Source organism: Apus apus, chromosome 5 (genome assembly GCF_020740795.1).
Source record: "Apus apus isolate bApuApu2 chromosome 5, bApuApu2.pri.cur, whole genome shotgun sequence".
NCBI classification, from domain to species: Eukaryota; Metazoa; Chordata; class Aves; order Apodiformes; family Apodidae; genus Apus; species Apus apus.
The window spans coordinates 52,923,498-52,942,202 of NC_067286.1; the positions used below are offsets into that span (position 1 = coordinate 52,923,498).

General features: G+C 47.8%; 1 protein-coding gene across 2 annotated transcripts in view; it reads right to left on the reverse strand.

The window, feature by feature from the left end:
• Positions 1-10,892, reverse strand: part of BCL11B (BCL11 transcription factor B) — a 96,147-nt gene extending 85,255 nt beyond the window's left edge. For both annotated transcript variants that reach the window (XM_051622107.1, XM_051622106.1), the window contains exon 1: positions 10,826-10,892. In XM_051622107.1, the coding sequence (XP_051478067.1) occupies positions 10,826-10,883 (58 nt within the window). In that variant the 5' untranslated portion in view covers positions 10,884-10,892. The remainder of the gene's footprint in view (positions 1-10,825) is intronic.
• Between the last annotated feature and the right edge of the window lie 7,813 nt (positions 10,893-18,705).

The following is an 18,705-nucleotide window of genomic DNA, read 5'->3' on the forward strand; positions in this document are numbered from 1 at the left end:
AAGAATGAAAAACAAAATACTGAATAGATCTTTAAATGCATTTCATCCATGTCAATTTACATATATTTTTTTCTAACTCAGAATTAAAAAAATAAAAAATAAATTTAAAAAAGAAGGATTTCTATTGACAACTCAATTAAGCTATTAAAAACCTACATTCAAGTAACATAACAGGAGAGATTTAAAATCCACAAAGGGAAAGAGAAAAAAGCCTGCAAGTCCAGCCCATAACACATTGGGTCATGCCTGGTTAATACAACAGCCAAGATCTTAGGCTGTTTAAGAAGTCCTTTAATACCAATGGGGCAATTTAGGCCAGTCTCAATCTAAATTTCTAACTCCACTTGTGTCTGTGGGTTTCAAATGACTCGCTTCACATTATTTGAATTTAACTCTGTGGTTTTATTGCTGTTTGTTGGTAGCTGGGTTTTCAGGGGAGGAGGGTGTTTCCTCATGAGTATTTATTTAAAATGAATTTATATTTTTTTTTAATCAGGAGAAACCAAGCCACACAAAAAAGGAGAAGGGAAACCATCTCCCTTACGTGGGAAAAGGAAAAAAATGCAAACAAGCTATTTCCAGCCAGGACTCATGCCCTTGTTCTTCCAGGTGTGTTAAGGTGTGCCTAGCATTTTCCCTGCACCCAGAGATTACTCCAAGGAAGACTGCTTTGGCATTGCCTGTCAAGGGAGCACAGCAAGTCGGGGTGCACAGTCTACGGCAATGTGAGTGACTCTGTTGTTATCCGATGGCTTCATGAAATTAATGCAACTGGACAATCTAAATCCTTTGCTTTACTTTGAAAAACATCGCACTTGCTGGCTGGACTCTAGGCAGCATCTCCAGCCTCTCTGGCTGCCTACCACGCCAAAATACAGTGGACAAACTCCTTAATTCCAAAAAGGCACTGTCACAAAACCACCAGTGCTTCTACTTCAGCGTGGTGACATCATTAGAGCATATGTGCCCCATGCAAACAACACTCTCATGCCCAGTATTAAAGCAAATGCACATGCTAACTACTTTCTGCCTGTCAGATGTCTCAAAATCGTACCCATTAATACTGAAAAAGACTGTGTTACTAAAAATCGTTTCCAAGGCCTCAAAGGACAGAACTGTAGATGCTTTTTCTCAGGGTTTGGGTGAGGCTAGGTCCAGTCAGCCATAAAGTATTATCTTGCCTTTTCATTGCACTGCAGAAACAAGGTAAGAAGAGATCTAAAAACTGCCAACCTATTCTTTTCCTAATTTTTCCCATCCTGCTGTATCAAAAGAAAGCAAAGAAAGGGGGAAGAGGGAACGGTTTGGTGTCAGGCCGAAGTGTTGCATGTGAAACCTCCCCTCCACGGTCAATTTCTGCACAAATCGGTAACAGGGTGGTTAAGGCAACCACTGGCAGTGCCTTTGCCACAGGGGTGCTGCTGGGTGCCCTGCCTGTCCCAGCACCCCTCCACAGCCACCGTCCACCCTTATGCCCATCACGGGCTACCCCAGGAGTCACCTGTCTCTGGGACAGGCCAGGGCTGCCCAAAGTCTGCCATGGGTCACCGCTCCTGGTGTCCAGGCACGGGTAGCTGCCCACAGATGTGCCACAGTGCACCGAGCACACCATGCCCTGCACGCAGTCGCTGCTGTCTTGAAGGCACATCCAGAAAGGGCACATCCAGAAAGGGCTCAGCCTGGTTGAGGATCGAGCATAAAGAAGTGGCTTACTTTTCAGGGTGTTGGCCCAAAGCAGGCCTGAAAATTATGTCCTTTCAAATCAACACCCACCTCACATTTACTGTAACATCAACATGCTTAACGGAAATGGCTCAGATCACACGCTCTCTAGCTGGGTTATCGCCGAGATCAGTGTCAGGATCCTCGCTGCACAAAGACTAACACTGCTCAGAGCGGGCGACGCGGCTCCTCACCGTCAAAGTTTATCAATAACCTGTTTCCAGAGCCTCCCCGTCAGCTCCATGCAGCTGCAAGGTGCAGAGTTGAGCTTATACCTACATATCTTATCAGCATCACACTCAGCAGTACTAGCCACCGCTTATCCAGCATCAAATTTTAATTTATCTGAGGACTGGAAAACGACTGTTTGTAGTATTTTATTTTTTCTAGATAGAAGTCTGAAGCTGAGTTGGCCAGAAGAGGCAACCTTCTGAGGAAGCCCGAGAAACACTGGGGCCCGCAGCTCAGCTTCACTTTCTGAGCAACTCTCAGGCATCTGCAAAGTGCACAAAGGCGGCGGGAGCAGCGGCCAAACTCCTCCGCACCGCGCCTGGCCCCGCGCAGGGGCCGAGCCACGGCCGTCCGGGCAGGCACCCGCTGCCCTCCCGTCACCCGCTACCGGCGGCTGGCGCGGGCTGGCCACCGACACCTGCCCGCTACAGCGGGATGGAGGCCGGCACCCACCGCTGAGCCTCCCCTGCTGGGTACTCACAGCCAGGGGACCAGGACCCAGCGGTGGAGAGAGTGTAGGGGGAAATGACCCGTGTCAGCCTGATGCCCTAGCAAGCCCCACGCACTGCTGCAACTTAAGAGTCTCTCTCCTGCAAGGCAGCTAGGTCAGACACCTTTTGTAGAAGTAGCCCGAATCCCTCAGAAAGCAGTTTAACCCTCTGTATACACCTGAGACAGAGTAAGCCCCAAGCACTGCCACAGAGCTGGGCAACACGTCAGGGTTTAAGGAAACGAAGAAGGAAAACGACAACGACACAATAACCACGTGAGAGCCAAACAGAACAAAAGCCAAGAATATCCAAGGATCCGCACAAATCTCCAACCCTTGTCAGATGTTATTTCATCAGAAACTATGTACAGTGTTAAAGAAGGGAGTGGTGTGTCTCCTCTCAAGTAAACTATATATTAATAAAAAATATTTACTGCTTTTGAGAATGTAAAATGCACAGACTCTTCTATAGACTGCAGAAGCTGTAAATCTGAACAGATAAAATGGGATGTGATGATGTGATATAACAGCATTCTTTGTTCCCCAGTGAATACATTTGTTTTATTTAAAACTAAACAACAACGGAGAGAAAGGAGTGCTTGGTGCCACAAAAGGAGAATGAGCAGTACTTGGGTACAGGCTTTTAACTGCCATAGAAAAGGATATTGGAAGCACGGATTCTTATCCAAGGATTTAAAAGGCATGATCAAAATTAAGTAATTAGTTTTGAACATGTATTAAACACACAACAGCTCTGTTCTTTTCTTAAATATCAGGCTCAAAAGAGACTGTGTCTCTCAATTGTGTATGGCACACTGTTGCTCATATACAATTTTCTTAAGCAGGTTTTTTTTTTACTTTCATTGAACCATATTCATTACAACATTGAGCAAATTTATGGCTTCTTCCAGTGGCTTAGTAAAAGGGTTCATAAAAAAGTTAAGTAAACCAGTGTTTTTTTTCCTTTCCCTTAACTTTGGATTCTTTTTTTATACTGTGCTGCCTAGTGCTCAGTCTTTGGAAAGTACCTTGGGCATATCCAGCACACACAAATTATCGGCTGTTCCAGGGAAAAAAAAAAAAAAAAAAAAAAATGCACTGAGGCAACTACACAAAAGACTTGCATATGTCAAAAATACAGAACTAAGTCCCTGTGAATGCTGCACCATTAATCAAATCCCCGATCTGGTGTCACTTTTGCCAGTAAAATGATGATATTCTTCTAACTCCTTTCTACTGGCGCGTGCCTGCAACGCATGAAGTGTGTCCCTCTGCTTTAATTTGTTTTTGAACAGCCTCCTTTAGGCATTTTTTAGATATTCCTTGGAAAAAAAAAAATTAAAAAAAAAAAAGAAGCTACTACTTTAAGCTCCAGCAAGAATCTACTGTATGGAGCAGGCAACAGCTTTTTGGGAGGGAGAGCAGAGAGTGAGCAAATTTAACTGATGTTCAGGAGCTGAACACACAGCTGCTTCTGAGTCTGTAACCGTGGGTGCAGAGGAACGGTGTGCAGATACATTTTAAGAAAGTAAATAAACACGAGAGAGGAAGGTGCTGTAGTAAGAGCAGCTGAATGAATCACGCATTTATCAATGCATGCGGTTATTGATGTCTTTTCCCTCCCTCATTAAAAAGACACATATATATAAATCCATCTACAGCCAATGCTGATGCTTCACCAAGCGCTTTTATGGTACCACTAACTTTAAAGCAGGCAGGAGCCCCCGGCCCCTGTTTACATTTTGATGCACTTTCTCTAGAGGCTACAAAGGGGAGACCAAATTCAACAGAAAACTGCTGCTCAACCCTAGAGAAACCAAACTGCAACAAATAAACAAACAAAAAAAACCCAAACAAACAAACAAACAAAAAGCTCCAGCAAGAAGGCATAAAGATACTTTGGGGTAGCAGGTCTCTGCAGGGAGACTTTTCCACCACATTTCAACACAGGGGAGTGGGACAGGTGGAAGTCAGAGCAGGTAATAGGAGGAAGGAGCACACAGGCCCTGGGTGGGCAGAGGAGACAAGGAGGAGGAGAGTGGGATCATTACTTGATAAAAGTTAACAGTCACAGAATGGAAGGAAATTCACACTCTGTGAAGTCTGTGGTTTTGGGAGGGGAGAAGGGAAGGTTTTCCCCACTGCTGGGGAACACTAGCATCAGCAGTGGCCCAGGCACTGTGTTCTTCAGCTTACCAGTCTGTCAAACGAGCTGGCTGCTGTCTATATGCTTCCAGCTAGCTTGATTCAAACATTAAATGAAGTAGAGGAATCATCAGATAAATTGCTGGCCCTCTCTACCCAAGAGTGAAGGTTTTTTGTACAGCTGATGACAGCCCTGATCTTTTGTCTGACCTAATTTACTTCTCTTTCAGGTCAGAATAAAGTGCGTTTTCCTGTCACGGGAAAACCTCTATCCACATACTGCGCCCTAAAATTAAGAAGACACCTGTGCCATGTGAACAACACCATAACTTGATTAATTTCTCGGGCTGGGTCAAATAAATATCCACTGATCAAAGCTACCCATGTGTACACCATGAAATTAAATGTTTGGGTAAGAAAGCATCCCGCTGAAGTCCATCCACAATGCACAAGCTGACTGCAGCAGAGAACAGCACAAGCCTAGCAGAGCAGCCTGTGAGCTGCTCAGCAGCAACTTCTACATGACAGATGTGATTTTGTGCTTATTTCTCTAAGAAAGAAAGAATAAATAAATAAATGCTTATTTTCATTTGCAAACTTCAGATTTTTTGCTGTAAGGACCTGAGGATCAAAGTATGGTAAACTATCCAATATCAAATACTCTCAGCAGAGGTGAATGTGGCTTTCTGACATGTAATCAATGCCAAATTATGTTCGTGTACGTCTGCTTTATTGCTGTACACACCTTCTACAACTCCAGCTTCCTCACTTTGTGTTTTTACCTCCACTCGAACAAACAAACAGATCCCCGTATTTCCCCCCAATCACACACACACAGACACTCGCTCATGTGCAGGTATCATTACCTTGATCACTATCTGACAACAATAGATTGAGAATTTAAACACTGTATGCTGACTATAAAAGGCGTTGTTAAAAACTAATTTTAATTAAAAACTCCTGTCCGCCCGAGTCAATTACTCAGAGCGATTTCGCTAAAAATAGATTTGTCTCGCTCGCGGCCCCTCTCAGCTAGAGCTATATAGATCTTCGCATGAAAATCAATACTACAACTTTACCCTGGACACATTTTGCAGCAGGGCCGGCTGCCTGAGCCGCGGCTGCTCCTTCCCCGGGCAGCGCATCCCGCGCCCGCCCGGCCATCAGGCGGGCTACGAGCTCCCCCTAGTCGCCAACACCCGCCACTTGCAGCCGGGGGCACAGGGCAGGCTGGCGAGGCAACTGCAAAAGCCAGCAAAGTTTATTTTGGAACGTATTTTTTCCATCAACAAACAAGACAGAGCGCAAAGCAACCCAGGTAGGAAATGTGGAAGAGAAGCGAGAGTCTTGTGCGAGGCATTTCTGCAAGAGGAAAGATTCGACAGTGGCAAGCTCAGCCCTGGCAAGAGCCGCTGAAGAGGTGTCAACTGAAGTCGGTAACTGATACCAATAATTTGTACCACTTCTATGAGATCTCCTCTAAGTCATAATTGTCAAATATGCCACAAGATAAACCTTTGTTCTGCAGAGAAACATACATTTTGCACAAGACAAGGGCTCCAATTGTTCCTATTAAAGGCAGCCAGGTTGTAAAATCTTGAAGACTTCGATTTCTCAATATTTAAATGTCTGACAAAATATGCTCTGCGTCTGCCGACCAGCAAAAAAAATACAGCTTTCTCACCCACTGTACATCTATTTAAGCCGCTGAGCATATCAACCAAAAAGGATGGAACAACCTAGATCCACAATCTAGTTACTCTGCACCAGTTTTTAAAAATATTTTAAAAGACCAGAAACTATGAAACCTGCTAGTGGTTGTTTTGTTTTGTTTTGTTTTTTTTATCTTTTAAGTCCAATACAAATATATTCAAATGAAAGGCAAACCTGAAGTCGATAACACAGAAGCTTAATTTTTTTCCCGTCCTATTTAAAGCCAACACATGTAACTTCTTCTAAAAGCACATGAAGCTTTTCTGTGCACAACTATGCAGGTATTATGAAAAAGTCAGTCATCTCCAAAACAATAATTTCCTCTCTAATTCTTCAGTCACAGATCACATTCTCTTTGTATTAGAGTGGATTACATTGATGTGGGTTTTTTTCTGCAGGAAAAAGTACCTTAATTGCACTAAACCTAAATGCATTTTAAGAGAAGCTCCTTGAAGCTATTTGCAAAACTTTGACATGCAAAAAAATCATACGTTTTCTTTTTAATTTTTATTATTTTTAATTAATACATACAAATACAAAGTGATAAAGGAAATTACTGCTCTTCCTAGGGAACTTGTTGACCAGGTAGTGAAGACTCTCCTTGGAAAACCTGGCTCTCTACCTGGAATTATTTTACTGTGCCTTTCCCTCCCAATCTTTGCTGCAGCTCTTACAGAAGTGTCTTGTTTTGCCGCCTGTCTGCAGAACTGCTATCAGTGAACTCCTCACTCACATGCTCTTACCTTTCACATTTCCTTCAAATGCAAAATTCAGGACTAGTTTGAAAACAGATTTCTCAAGTATATATATATATATATATATATATATATATATATATATGTATGTAAACTGTAGCAGGAAAATCAGCAGTTTTAACCAAATCAAAGTAACATTTATTTGCACAGAGCAGCTCAACAGCTCAGCCTCCTCTTCTCTACATAATCTTCTCCTGCTTTGTCCAACCATTTAAGGGAGTTCAGCTACCAACTTTGTTCTGTCCACCAACACTGAAGAAAGGTCCAGAGCTACTCTTCTCTGCATCCACTTGTTTCCCCTCTTTTTGTCTTGCCTGTGCATCCATTACAAGGCTGCCTGGGTGAGCCTGGCAAGGAAAACAGGCCACTCCGTTTTTCAGTCTTAAAGACCACTGTGCTAATGAGACGCTGCAACTCTGGAGCACAACTACATTGCAGCTTCTCTGCTTTTTGTGTTTGTTTGTCTACACTCAGGATGTAAACGTTTCTCTGAACACCAAGAGCGTGAAACCAAATAAACTTCAGCTGAGTAATGTCAGAAAACCCTTCTCCCTCTCTCTCTCTCCATCTCTCTCCCAATCTCTTTTCCTTGCCTGGCACAGACCTCCAATCCATCCTGAAATGCAACTTTCCTGACAGATGCCAAAAAGGGAGAAATAGTGGGGAAAGAAAAGCCCAAGCTAAACATGACATAAATGAAAGATTTCAGAAAATAGTAACAATTTATCCCAGCTTTGGGGGCATGGCTTGGGGTTGGCTTTATTTTGATGTTTAGTGTTTTGCTTTCCCATTCCATTACCCGCTACTTTCCAAACTCCCTCTTGCAGAGGACAGTCTCCCTGGCTGCTAACACCTTCCCGTGGAGTGCAGGGATTGCAAAAGCCCCCTCCTGCAAGCCTGCAGCTAAGAGTCAACGTCTGTGCTCTGAAATGCCTGCGTTTCCTGCTCCCCCAGCCCCAACCCAACCTCAGCCGCAGCCTCCCCCCTACCCCCCCGCCCCAGCTCCCACCTCCTCCTCCCCTGGATACCTTCATTTTTTTCTGCCACTGTTCAGTATGCAGCCTGATTTCTCCGCCAGCTTCCTCAGGATGGAAAGACAGATAAATACAAGAGAGGGGGGAGGGAAGCTGAGTACAGTTCTGCCCTCCATTCTTCCCCACTATACCCATTGTACACGCAGCTCCTCGGCACCTTTTAATGCACTCCTTCCTCGTTATTTGCTTTCAAGTAAAGCGATCACAAAAGGAGATCAAATTAGAAGAACAAACCTACCTGGCTCTCTTCTCCACACACACACACACACATACACACGCACCCCCAGCAGCAACAGCAGCGAGAAAAGAAATGTTTCACCCCTTAAAACAAATTCAGACGTGCGCAACAAACTAGATTTTCCGCACATCTCCTTTCAACACCCCACATCTCGCAACTGAGACAGAAAAGCAGTAGGAGAAATTGCACAGGGCGATTTAGGGGAGTGAGGTTGTTGAAGCTTTTTCTAAAACAAAACAAAACAAAACACAAAAAAAAAAAAACGGGGAAAAATTAAGAAGCCACCAACAGAAAGGGAAACGCGTTTTCCAAACCGGATGATTAAAAACAAAAATGCAATTAACGGAGGGGAGGGAGTTATGGGGGGGGGTTATCCACCTTTTATGGTGATGCAAATCTGGCTCCAAAATAACAATGAATTAAAAACAAACCCCCCAGAAAGAGCTGAATACCAGATGCATCTTCATTTGTGTTCCACCAGCTGATGGGCTGTGGGGGAGGGGGAAGGTGGAACGAGTTAAAAAATAAAGGCGCACTCAAAAAAAAAAAAAAAAAAGAGAGAGAGAGAGAAAGGGAAAGAGCGAAAGGAATTGAAATTTCGGAAGTCAAATCATCCCCCCGCAACACTCCGCTACGAGAAGAAAAAAAAAATCTCACAAGACGTGGAAAAATTATGTACACATCTATATCTCGATTCCTAAGGAAATCTTACAAACAGAAATTTATCACCGGTAACAAAGAAAGAGAGGAGCTCGCAAGCACCAAATGCTCCTGGCAGATGGCTCCTATTCTTGGCTTTCAGGGGAGGGGAGAGAAGCCGGGGGAATATTTTATTTATTTATTTAAATTCTTTAAAATCTCAACATAAATATTCGGATCCACCGCGGCTCAGGCTCAGCCCCGGGATGGCTCTGTGCGCGCCGCCGCCCCCCGCAACACACCAACTTGCGGACTCGTCTTGGGGAGGGGGCTTATTCTACAGGCCTTCCTGGCGGGGTGCGGGGCCCCATCCTAGGACCGCCGCCACCCCCCCAGACCTCCCCATAGGCGCTCTGGGCATTTTCTACCAGCCCCCCCCCCCCCAAACGGGTCCGATGATATAGAAGGGAAATGGGGACTCCTTGACCCACCCCCCCCCCCCGTGCCCCGATGGCGGCGGGTCCGATGCTATAGGAGAGAAATGGGGACCCCCTGACTCCCCCCGCTGCGTGCCCCAGCAGGAGCCCCCCTCGCCCCCCTTCCTCCACACAGCGCCGCGAAACAAGCCCCGCGGGGACGGGAGCGGCGGAGCAGCGGAGCGGGGCGCCCGGCGCGGGGACCTGCCCCCGACTCTGCCTGCAGGCGCTTGCCCCTCTCCGGGGGCTTTAGGGGTGGGAACGGGGAAGGAGGGGGGAGATGCTGAAACCGGTGGGGGGTGCGCCTCCTTCCCTCCACGCGCTTCCTCTCTTTATCTTTTCCTTCCCTGTTTTTTTTCGCGGGGGAGGTGGAAGGAGGTGGTATGTGTGCATTTTCATTTCACAATGGGAGCTTCGGCAAAGTGCAGCCTCCGCTCCTGCCCCGGCACCCGAGCTGGTGCCGTTGCCCGAACCGCATTTCGTGCCTTCCAGCCCTGTCGCCCTCCTCGGCTCTGCCTGCTCCCCGAGCCACAGTCACACATCCCCGGCCGCCCCTCTGCAGCCCCTGCCTTGCCTATAGCCCCCACTGAGCAGAGCCTGCCTTCCCCCCTCGCCCCCGTTTTGGAGGATAGTTATCCCCCCCCGGCCAGCAGTGCACCTGGGGCCGGCAGGGTGCAGCCTGCCCCTCTACCTGCCCCCGTGTCCCTGCGCCAGGGGAGTCGACGCCCTCCACTGCCAGCCCGCGCTGCCCCGTCCGGCCAGCCGCCTCCATGTGCTTCCCCTTAAGCCCCCCCCCCCCCCAACGGCTGCTGCGCTTCTCCCCTCCTTTCTGCCCACCTTGATCCACCGCCCCCCTCCCCCGGCCCGGCTGTCACGCCGAGGCAAGGCGCTCAGCCAACTTTTCCCACCGCTCCGCGCTGCTCCCGGAGCAAGGAAGGAGAAGCTGGGCCGGGGGCAAGCGGCGGAGCCCCGGCTAGGTGTCCCGGCCCGGAGCGGCGCGCCCCGCTCCGCCGGCCCCCGCACACGCACCCGCACCCTGGAGAGCCCCGCGCCGCGCTCTCCCCGCCAGCAGAGCCTGCCCTGCTCCACGCCGCCTGCCCGCCCGCCTCACCTCCGCACCGCTGCAAAAACGCACAGCAAACTTCGGGCTTCTCCCCCCCTCCACCCCCAGCCCATCCCCCCTAGACACACACCCCCCTCCCCTCTTTAATTCCCTTCTCCTCTCCCTCTCCGAAATCATTTACCAGCTTTGGTTGCTCCTGGAGTCTCTCTCCCCCACCCCCTTACTCCCCCCCCTCCCCGCTCCTCTCCCAACCGCTTCCTCCCCTTCCCTAATTTTGCTGCTCGATTTCGGCTCGGTCTGGTTCCAAGTTCAAACTTACGTGTGATAATCTCTCTTTGTGACAAGTGCTGCGGGTTTCCCTGCTTGCGACGGGACATTGCCCTGGCATTTACACTGGCATCGCCTGGAGAGCCGCACTGGTTTGGGGGGATGTGTTGGGGGGCCGGTCCTCCTCCTCCTTTTTTTTTTCCTCTTTCTTCTTCTTCTTTATGGAGTTCTTCTTCTTTTTTTTTTTTTTTTTAAAAAAAAAAAAAGAAAGAAAAAGAAAAAAGAAAAAAAAAGCCTCCTTTTTGTTGCTGCTGTGGTGCACTGGATGGGATCCCCTCTCAATTAAAAATCATCATCATCATCATCAGGAAAAGCTCTTTCTCGTTCTTTTTTTTTTTCCTCTTTTTCACACACTCTGTCTTTTCTCCACTGCTTCTGCCACTTGGACTTCCAGATCTCTTCTTGAACTTAGGAGGATATGCACCGCCAGTGACACTTTTCTTTTTCCCTCTTTCCAGAGCGCTTGGCAAATTGGCAAGTGCGCTTTTCCACCAGGAGGGTAAAAAAGAAAAAAAAAATTAAAAAAGCAGTAATATTTTTTTAAAAGTACTAGAATTGGGATTGCCCACACACACAAAAATTGAAAAAAAAAAAAAATTCAGAGATTGACCCTCGCAGGGAAGATATACAGAGAGAATTTAAAAAAAAAAAAAAAAAAAAAAAAAAAAGGGGTAGCCAAAACTGTGTCTCCTCTTTCCCAGTACAAGTGCCACTGCTTTGCCCTGGTGCTTTTGGATTGCCAGTGCTCCTGCACCACTTTGCACTCTTCCCCCCTCGCCTGGCACTGGGACTGGAAGGAAGGAAGCCCCCAGTGCAGCTGGGCTGGTGCTGGCTATTACTATTATATATTGCAATGTGAAGATGGCGGAGTCCGGGTTCTCTGGGAGCGCTCTGTCTCTCTATGGCTGGGGCTGCCTCTGTACAATGGGATAAAATTCAAGTTCAAGTGCGGACGTGACGTTTAATCTGCACTAGAGACAAAAAGACCCAGAGAGTAGGAGCACTGGGGGCGACTAGTGGTGGCTTTTTAACATTGTACCCTGCAAGAGAACAAGAAACGCCACTCGCACACACCCGCACTCGCACACACACACACTGGCACACACACAAACTACAGCCCATGCCGGGCTGCGGAGCCGCTCGGGGCTTTGTGCGGCGCTACCGGCAGCGAAGGAAAGCGAGAAGGGGAGGGGGGTTGGGGCCGAAGGAATAAATCCGCATCCTCACGCTCGGCCAAACTTCCCGGAGCCCGGCGGGGGCTGCTGGGGCGGCCCGGCTGTGCTCGGGGAGGGGGCGGCTGCCGAGGGTAGCGCCGGGCCCGGCGGCCGCGGGAGGCGAGGGCCGGGAGGCTGCGGCGCGCTGCCCGCCGGGGTCGGCGCCGGTGCCGGGACCGATGTCGGGGCCCTCGCCTCGCCGTTACTCATTGCGGCGGCCGGTCTCCGCCGTCCGGGCCGGGCGCTGGGTCGTGCTTCTCGCCGTCCGAGACCTGGAGCGGCAGCTCCCGAGGGGTCTCGGGCTGCTCTTCCCTCCAGGCGCCGCCGCAGCTCCTCGGCGGCGAGCACGTTCCCCCTGCATTTCTTTCAAACAGTTTTACAACAACACAAATATCTGTGTGGGTTGAGGAGAGGTGGTTTGGGATTTTTTTCCCTGTTTTTTTGTGTGTTGTTTGGTTTTTTGTTTTTCTTCTCCCTCCTCTCTCCCTACCCGAAGTCTGATGGTAGCGGGACACGCGCGCACACGCACCCGATCCGCAAACGCATACACGCTACGACCTTCTTTCCCACCTCCCCCCCCCCCCCCCCCCCCCCTCAGTCTCCCCCTTCCGTTAAAATCCTGGCAGAGAGGATTTTTCCTTGGAGGAATTAAGTCCCAGCCACGAATCAAGAGACACCGATTTCCCAGGGACCGCATCTCAGTGCAGTTTCCTTTCTATTTCACACGCGGGGAAATGCCCACAACGGCGTGCGCTTCTAACTTGTGAGATTCTTGGAAATCAACTTTTTCCTCACTACCTCCGCTCTCACAGCGCATCTCTTGCCATTATGTGTTGGGTTTTTCTTTTCTCTCTCTCCCCAGACAAGGAAATTGTTTTGTGCAAACAGCTTTTCAGCACCAGGTCTGGACAGGGCGAGGGGGAGGGCTGGGGGCTTGAAAGCAGATGGAACAGAAACCCAAGACACCCAGCCTCCACCCGGAGCACGCTAGGAGAGCCCCTCTGCAGTCGTGTCATTTACTTTCCACGTTAAATGAATATTTTTTTGTATTAAATCGCATGGGAGCCTTGAGGGGGACCAGAATTCTTCTCGGTGCCCTTAATCAGCTTCGAGTAGAATTTGGCTAAACAGCATCGCTCTCGCCTCCTCCAGCAAATCTGCCTTTTCCTCCCCACACCCGCACGCCCGCTCACAGCTCGCATTTCAGCGCTGCCAACCCCCGGAACCCGGCCCGACGGCAGCCCCAGGGCAGCCGTTCTCCCCACCTCCCCAGCTCCCAGGCCGGGCGGTGGGCTCCGGGCCAACCTTGCAGTGCCCCGGCTCAGCCCTCCGCCTTTATTAACGCACGACGAACACGCAGAAGACATTTTAACGGCGCTTAAGCTGTTTGAGATTCTTCGTCGCGTGTGTTTTGGCTTGTTTTGCAGGGTCCTGTAAAGGAAAAAACGAGCGTGGTGATGGCAAGGGTTCCACGCCGCCGGGCAGGGGAGGGACAGGGAGTCACGGCCCCTGGGCCCCGAGGGGGTGTTCCCGGGGCCGGGTCTTCGTTGTCCGAGCTTGCCCTGCCCGGGGCCAGGATGCGGCACCCTCTCGGTGAGAGAGGGGAGGGAGGGATGGGAGGGAAGCGAGTCCACTCCGCTGGGCTCCGCACCTGCGGGGAAGGTTAGCAGGGATGGGGGCTGCCTTCCTCTTCCCCTTTCGATCCTCCATCTCATCCCGGCTTGCGAGGCCGAGAGGTTTTGTGTGGCTGTGCCCGGCCCGGGGGTCACTCCATGGGGCTACGGCCGCCGTCACGGGGAAGGAGGGGGATGGTGCAGGGGTGTCACCTACTACCCTCAGGGGTACAAAGTCCGGCTCGCAGCGGCTGCGGCCGTTTCTCAGCGAGCTGCAGGAAGCTGCACCCTCTTCGGAGCGCAGCTTATCGGGAAGTTACTGGGCATCATCTGTTGATTAACCAGTGTCTTCCAGTGGGCACTGAGCACAGGAGATAAGGGCCGACAATGATTGACCAGGCGGGCGGGGGCGGGGGGACCCTGACGGCCCCTCAGACCCAGGCAGCCTCCTGGGGCTTGCAGGGCCGTCGGAGCCTCCCCTCCACTGCACCCGCACCGCTTCTCCGGCTGCGGGCAGAGCTGCGGGGGGTAAGCCCCCAGCCTGCCTCCTCCTCCGAAAATACATCCCAATGGGGAGGAATAAATAAATTCCAAAGTGATTTCTCAGTCTCCTCTTTCCTCCCCTGTCTGGCACTTGTGATCATTAGCACTGAAAGCTGTTAATGTCTTGTCTCACAGCTCCCCCTTTAGTCTCTCTGCTCTCCCTGTCTCGCGTTCAAAGCCAGATCAATAGCAGTCTCTTTCTAACCTTGACCTATCCCTCGACCCGCCTCCATCTGCAGCTGGCCCCGCGCTTGTGTCTCTCCCCCCTCCCCGCCGCCCCACCGCACTCGGTGGCAGCAGCCCCGCAAGAGGGGCCGGGGTTCTCGGAGGCTGCCCCGAGCCGCGGCGGCGGCCCCCGACACGGCCCAGTTTTGTCCCCGTAAAGGGGGCCTGCGGCCCCCGGCCCCCCGCTCCGCCGTCCCGGGGGCTACAGGAAAGTGCCGGCCACTCGCCACCCTCCTGCAAACCTGGAGCCACAGCCCCTCAGAACCACAAAAAAAACCCACCCAAACCTCAACAGAGAAAAATCCCCGAAATAAAGAAACAAATAACACAGGCAGAACGGGAGCATAACCTGCAAGAACAGAAAAAGCTTTTCGCTGGCTTTAAAGGTGCTCTCGTCCCTTGTTCTAAATTGGGGGGGGGAGGAACGGTTCTCTTGCACAAAAGAACTTGTATTAAGGTAATAATCTTTTCTGTCTTCATAATATACCAGGGATTTGAGGCGTTCTCATCTAGAAGCACTGTCCTTATCATAGGGGAAAACAAGCTAATATGATGTTACATATTCTATTTTATCCTATATAAAGCAAGGCACACTGAGTCAAGAACTCTCCGCACACACATGTTCAGCTTCTGGCTTTTTCTTTCCACCACCACCAGCCCCCTTTTTTTTTCTTTTTTCTTTTTTTTTTTTTTTTTTTTTGTTTCCTAAATCATGCAATGTCTTTATCAAAAAACTGGCACTGATTTAGATACATAAATAACAGTGGCTTCAGTGTAAAGGGAGGTCCCAATATCCTCACGGAGGCTAAGCTTGATGTGTCGCTTGGATGCATTACGAATGCATTTCCACTTTCTCCCCATTTGCTCAAATAACTTTTCAGTGGAAGAAAAAATTCGAGCTGCAGATTCTGTGTGATGTGATTTTAGTTCCTTCCCAGTCCTTACTGAGAAATCTCATGCTAAGTTAGAAGTAAATTGTTTTTGATATGGATCTGGGAGCTGGGGGGGAGAAGAGAGAGGGAAGGAAGGAGGTTTGAGACAATCTTGACATAAATGAGGCTGCTGTCCTCATTCTCTTTGAATCTTTAAATGTTGCTGTTTGGGAAGGAAAAAAAAAACAACAAAACCAACACAGGGCGTTGATCTGATCGGCTTAGTTAGCCGCTCCACCTTGTGAAAAGACACAGAAACACAGATCTAACCAGATCATATTTACATACATATTAATAAAGCTCCCGAGGTGGCAGTTCAGCCTTCACATACAGCACAAGGATCTCTGCGAGTTCTCATTTTAGACCCATAAAAAAAGATAAAAAGAGGTCTTTTGGGCTTCCCTGAATATTTTTCTGCAGTGGTTTTATATCATTTCTGAAAATTACATAGTTAAGTGGCATCAAATTTCTGGGTGATATAATAACTCAAAATGTGTAATTTTTTTCTACCAAATCACTTTGCAGCCATAAACAGAGCTTCAGAACCTCAATCAGAGGAATGATTTGGTGGGGTTTCTCATTTATGGCTAACAGTAAGATTGTTCTTGTTATCTATTCAAATATATATAAATTGCAACATTTATTAAGTTGATTTTCTTTTCCATGACACTAGTATATTTGAGGGTGCAGTGAAACGAAGGCTTAGGAGGATAATGTATTATCCCCTGCCCCATTACCAACACCTTTTTGAGAGAGGCAAAAGCAGTGCCAATTCTGCTGTGCTTTCGAGGCATTTGGTGTCCCCTTATTTTTTATGTCTGTCATTTGCTCATGTTTCCAGGAGTGAATTTAGAAAATGAGATTTCCTCAACATTTATGTTCTAAACCTTCCCTGAAGTCCCCTGATCAGTCAGTGGTCTGGGGAGTTTTTGTTTTGGTTTGGGCTTTTTCTGGGTTATTGTGTTTGGGGTTTGTTTTTGTTTTGTTTTGTTAGGTTTTTTTGAGGGGTGGTGGTTCCTGCAGAGTCCCTCACTCTTCCAGTTCTTTCCAAGTGTTAGACATATTCAGCAGCAGTCCAAATGTTGGAGCCCAGTTTTCTCCCCCACCTTTTTTCAATTAAAATAAACAAAATCAAAACAGTATCCATCCCCTCATCCCCCGGCAAAAAAATAATAATAAAAAAATCATGGAAGCAGCAAGCAAGACCAGAAAAACCCCATGGACTTATTTTTTTTAAATCAGATAAAATGCAGGATTTGACCCTGCTTTCCTTCTTCAGTTTAAAGGTGGATTCCTAAAGGCAGAATTTGGTCTGTTTAAGTTTCAGACTTTCTGACAAGAGAGATTGCAGGACCCTCAGGGTCTGCAGTGAGAACAAGACCTGCCCCTACATTTGTAATCTGAGGGTCTCTCTAAAAGACAGGTAATAATCCTCTCCAGCGTCTTCTCTCATCATGTAAAGGATGGTCTTTATCTGCATGCACACACTGACAGGTAGTGGGGAACATGCTTTACAAGCATCCAAAGTAAATAAAAGTCAATCATCCCATCTGCTGTATGTGCTCTGTCCCACTATGAATGCCACTCAGGCATCCACATAACGAGCTGGGTAGGACTGCTCTTTATGAAAAAATAAAAAATAAAAATAAATTGAAGGAAGATGGGCAAAATCTGCTGTTGCTGGGGAGACTTTTTTTGAAAAAAGCTGGCACATATTCCCTACCAAAATCAATCCAAGGATTGTTTGTGTCTTTGGAAAACAAATGCCATCATTGCTTAGTGCAATAAGCTGAGTTTTGTGAACCAGTACTTAGTTTTGCTGTGAAGAAGGAAAAACAATCCCTGAAAAACTGCTAGAAATTGAGGGATGTTTTCGTCTGAAGAGGTACTTTTATAACTTGCTCCGTTATGGAAATACATAACATTGTTTCTCTCTAGAGATTCATATGCAACTCCATTTGCATGTGGAGTGGACAAAGAACACTTCCCCTCCTCATAGGTGCTCCTCAGAACTTACACAACCTGAAATTTGGGATCCATACAGCTGTCTGCCGCTTTCAAGTGCAAGTTTCAACCAATTTCTTCACTTGCCTTTCTCAGATCATTTTAAGAGGATTTGAAATCTTTGGATTGTTTAAAATAACAAAGCCTCTAAGCTCGGAAAGTGGCAATGAAATCTTCAGCTTGAACTCATGACAGAAATGTTCCAGCCTGTCTCTTGTGAATCATGACAATCTGAATATGAACATCAGAAGAGAAAGGCACCTCATTCATTCTTGTTCTTTATTCCTCCATGTTTTTCCTACTTTATTTTATTTAAATTGTGTATAACCATAGTAACATATAAGCATTGTTGTAATTATTATTATTTTTATTATTTTAACTTGGGCAACGGAACTCAAACAAGGAAATTCATCAGTTTCTAGGTTCAGTACCAGACTGAAGTTTCATTATTCCTGTTGACAATTACGGATTAGAGAGGTGTGGATGCCTGGCTTGGGAGTGCTTGTGTATTGCACCCAAATCACACATTCCTGTTCATAAAAAGTGGAGCAAAGTATGAATGTGAACGTCATTGCTCGTGTCTCAGGCAACTACTCACATCTTAATTGAAAATAATCAAATAACAACATTCCCTTCAACAAACAAATGACAATGTATCGCCATGCACATTGAAGGTGGTTGAGCTGAAAAGCCAGGGGCAACAGCTGGTGTTGCTGTAATATGCTAAAAGCACACACGTGTGCACACACGCGCATGTCCAGGCCTGGACTCTGTTTCCTTCCACCTCGTTTCCTTCAAGGATGCTGCTCAGATTGCAGGATCATGTTTGCCACTTTCCCAGTTTTGATTTTGCCTTCTCCTCAGGCATCGTGCTTTTCCTTCTGTGCCTGAGCTGCAGGTCAGTGCCATGATGATAGATCGGTCGCTCCTCTCACTTCTGCTGACATTTTGAAATGTAATTTAGGATGACCGGGCCATCTCAGCTCTGGGTGGACCAGAGATTTGATGGCACCCTAGTCAAAGGCCACAGAGATGCGAAGCATTTACAGAGCAGCAAATGAAGTCTTTTTTGAGCCAACTGCTCCACCTGGACCCCACTACAAATTATTGTTTTCAATTACCACCTGTGTACTCCTTCCCATGCAACTTATTGATGTAAAATTACAACAACACTGGTATAAATAAGTTATGCTGCAGTTGTAAAATGGAAGAAATTTTGTTGTAGCAATTATGTTCAGCAAGATGACAAAATAAATTTCCAGTGCTGTGCTTGCAGTAACCTGGGGAATTTAAACCTCATAATTTCCATTCATTTCAGATAATTTGGAGTAATTTCTATAT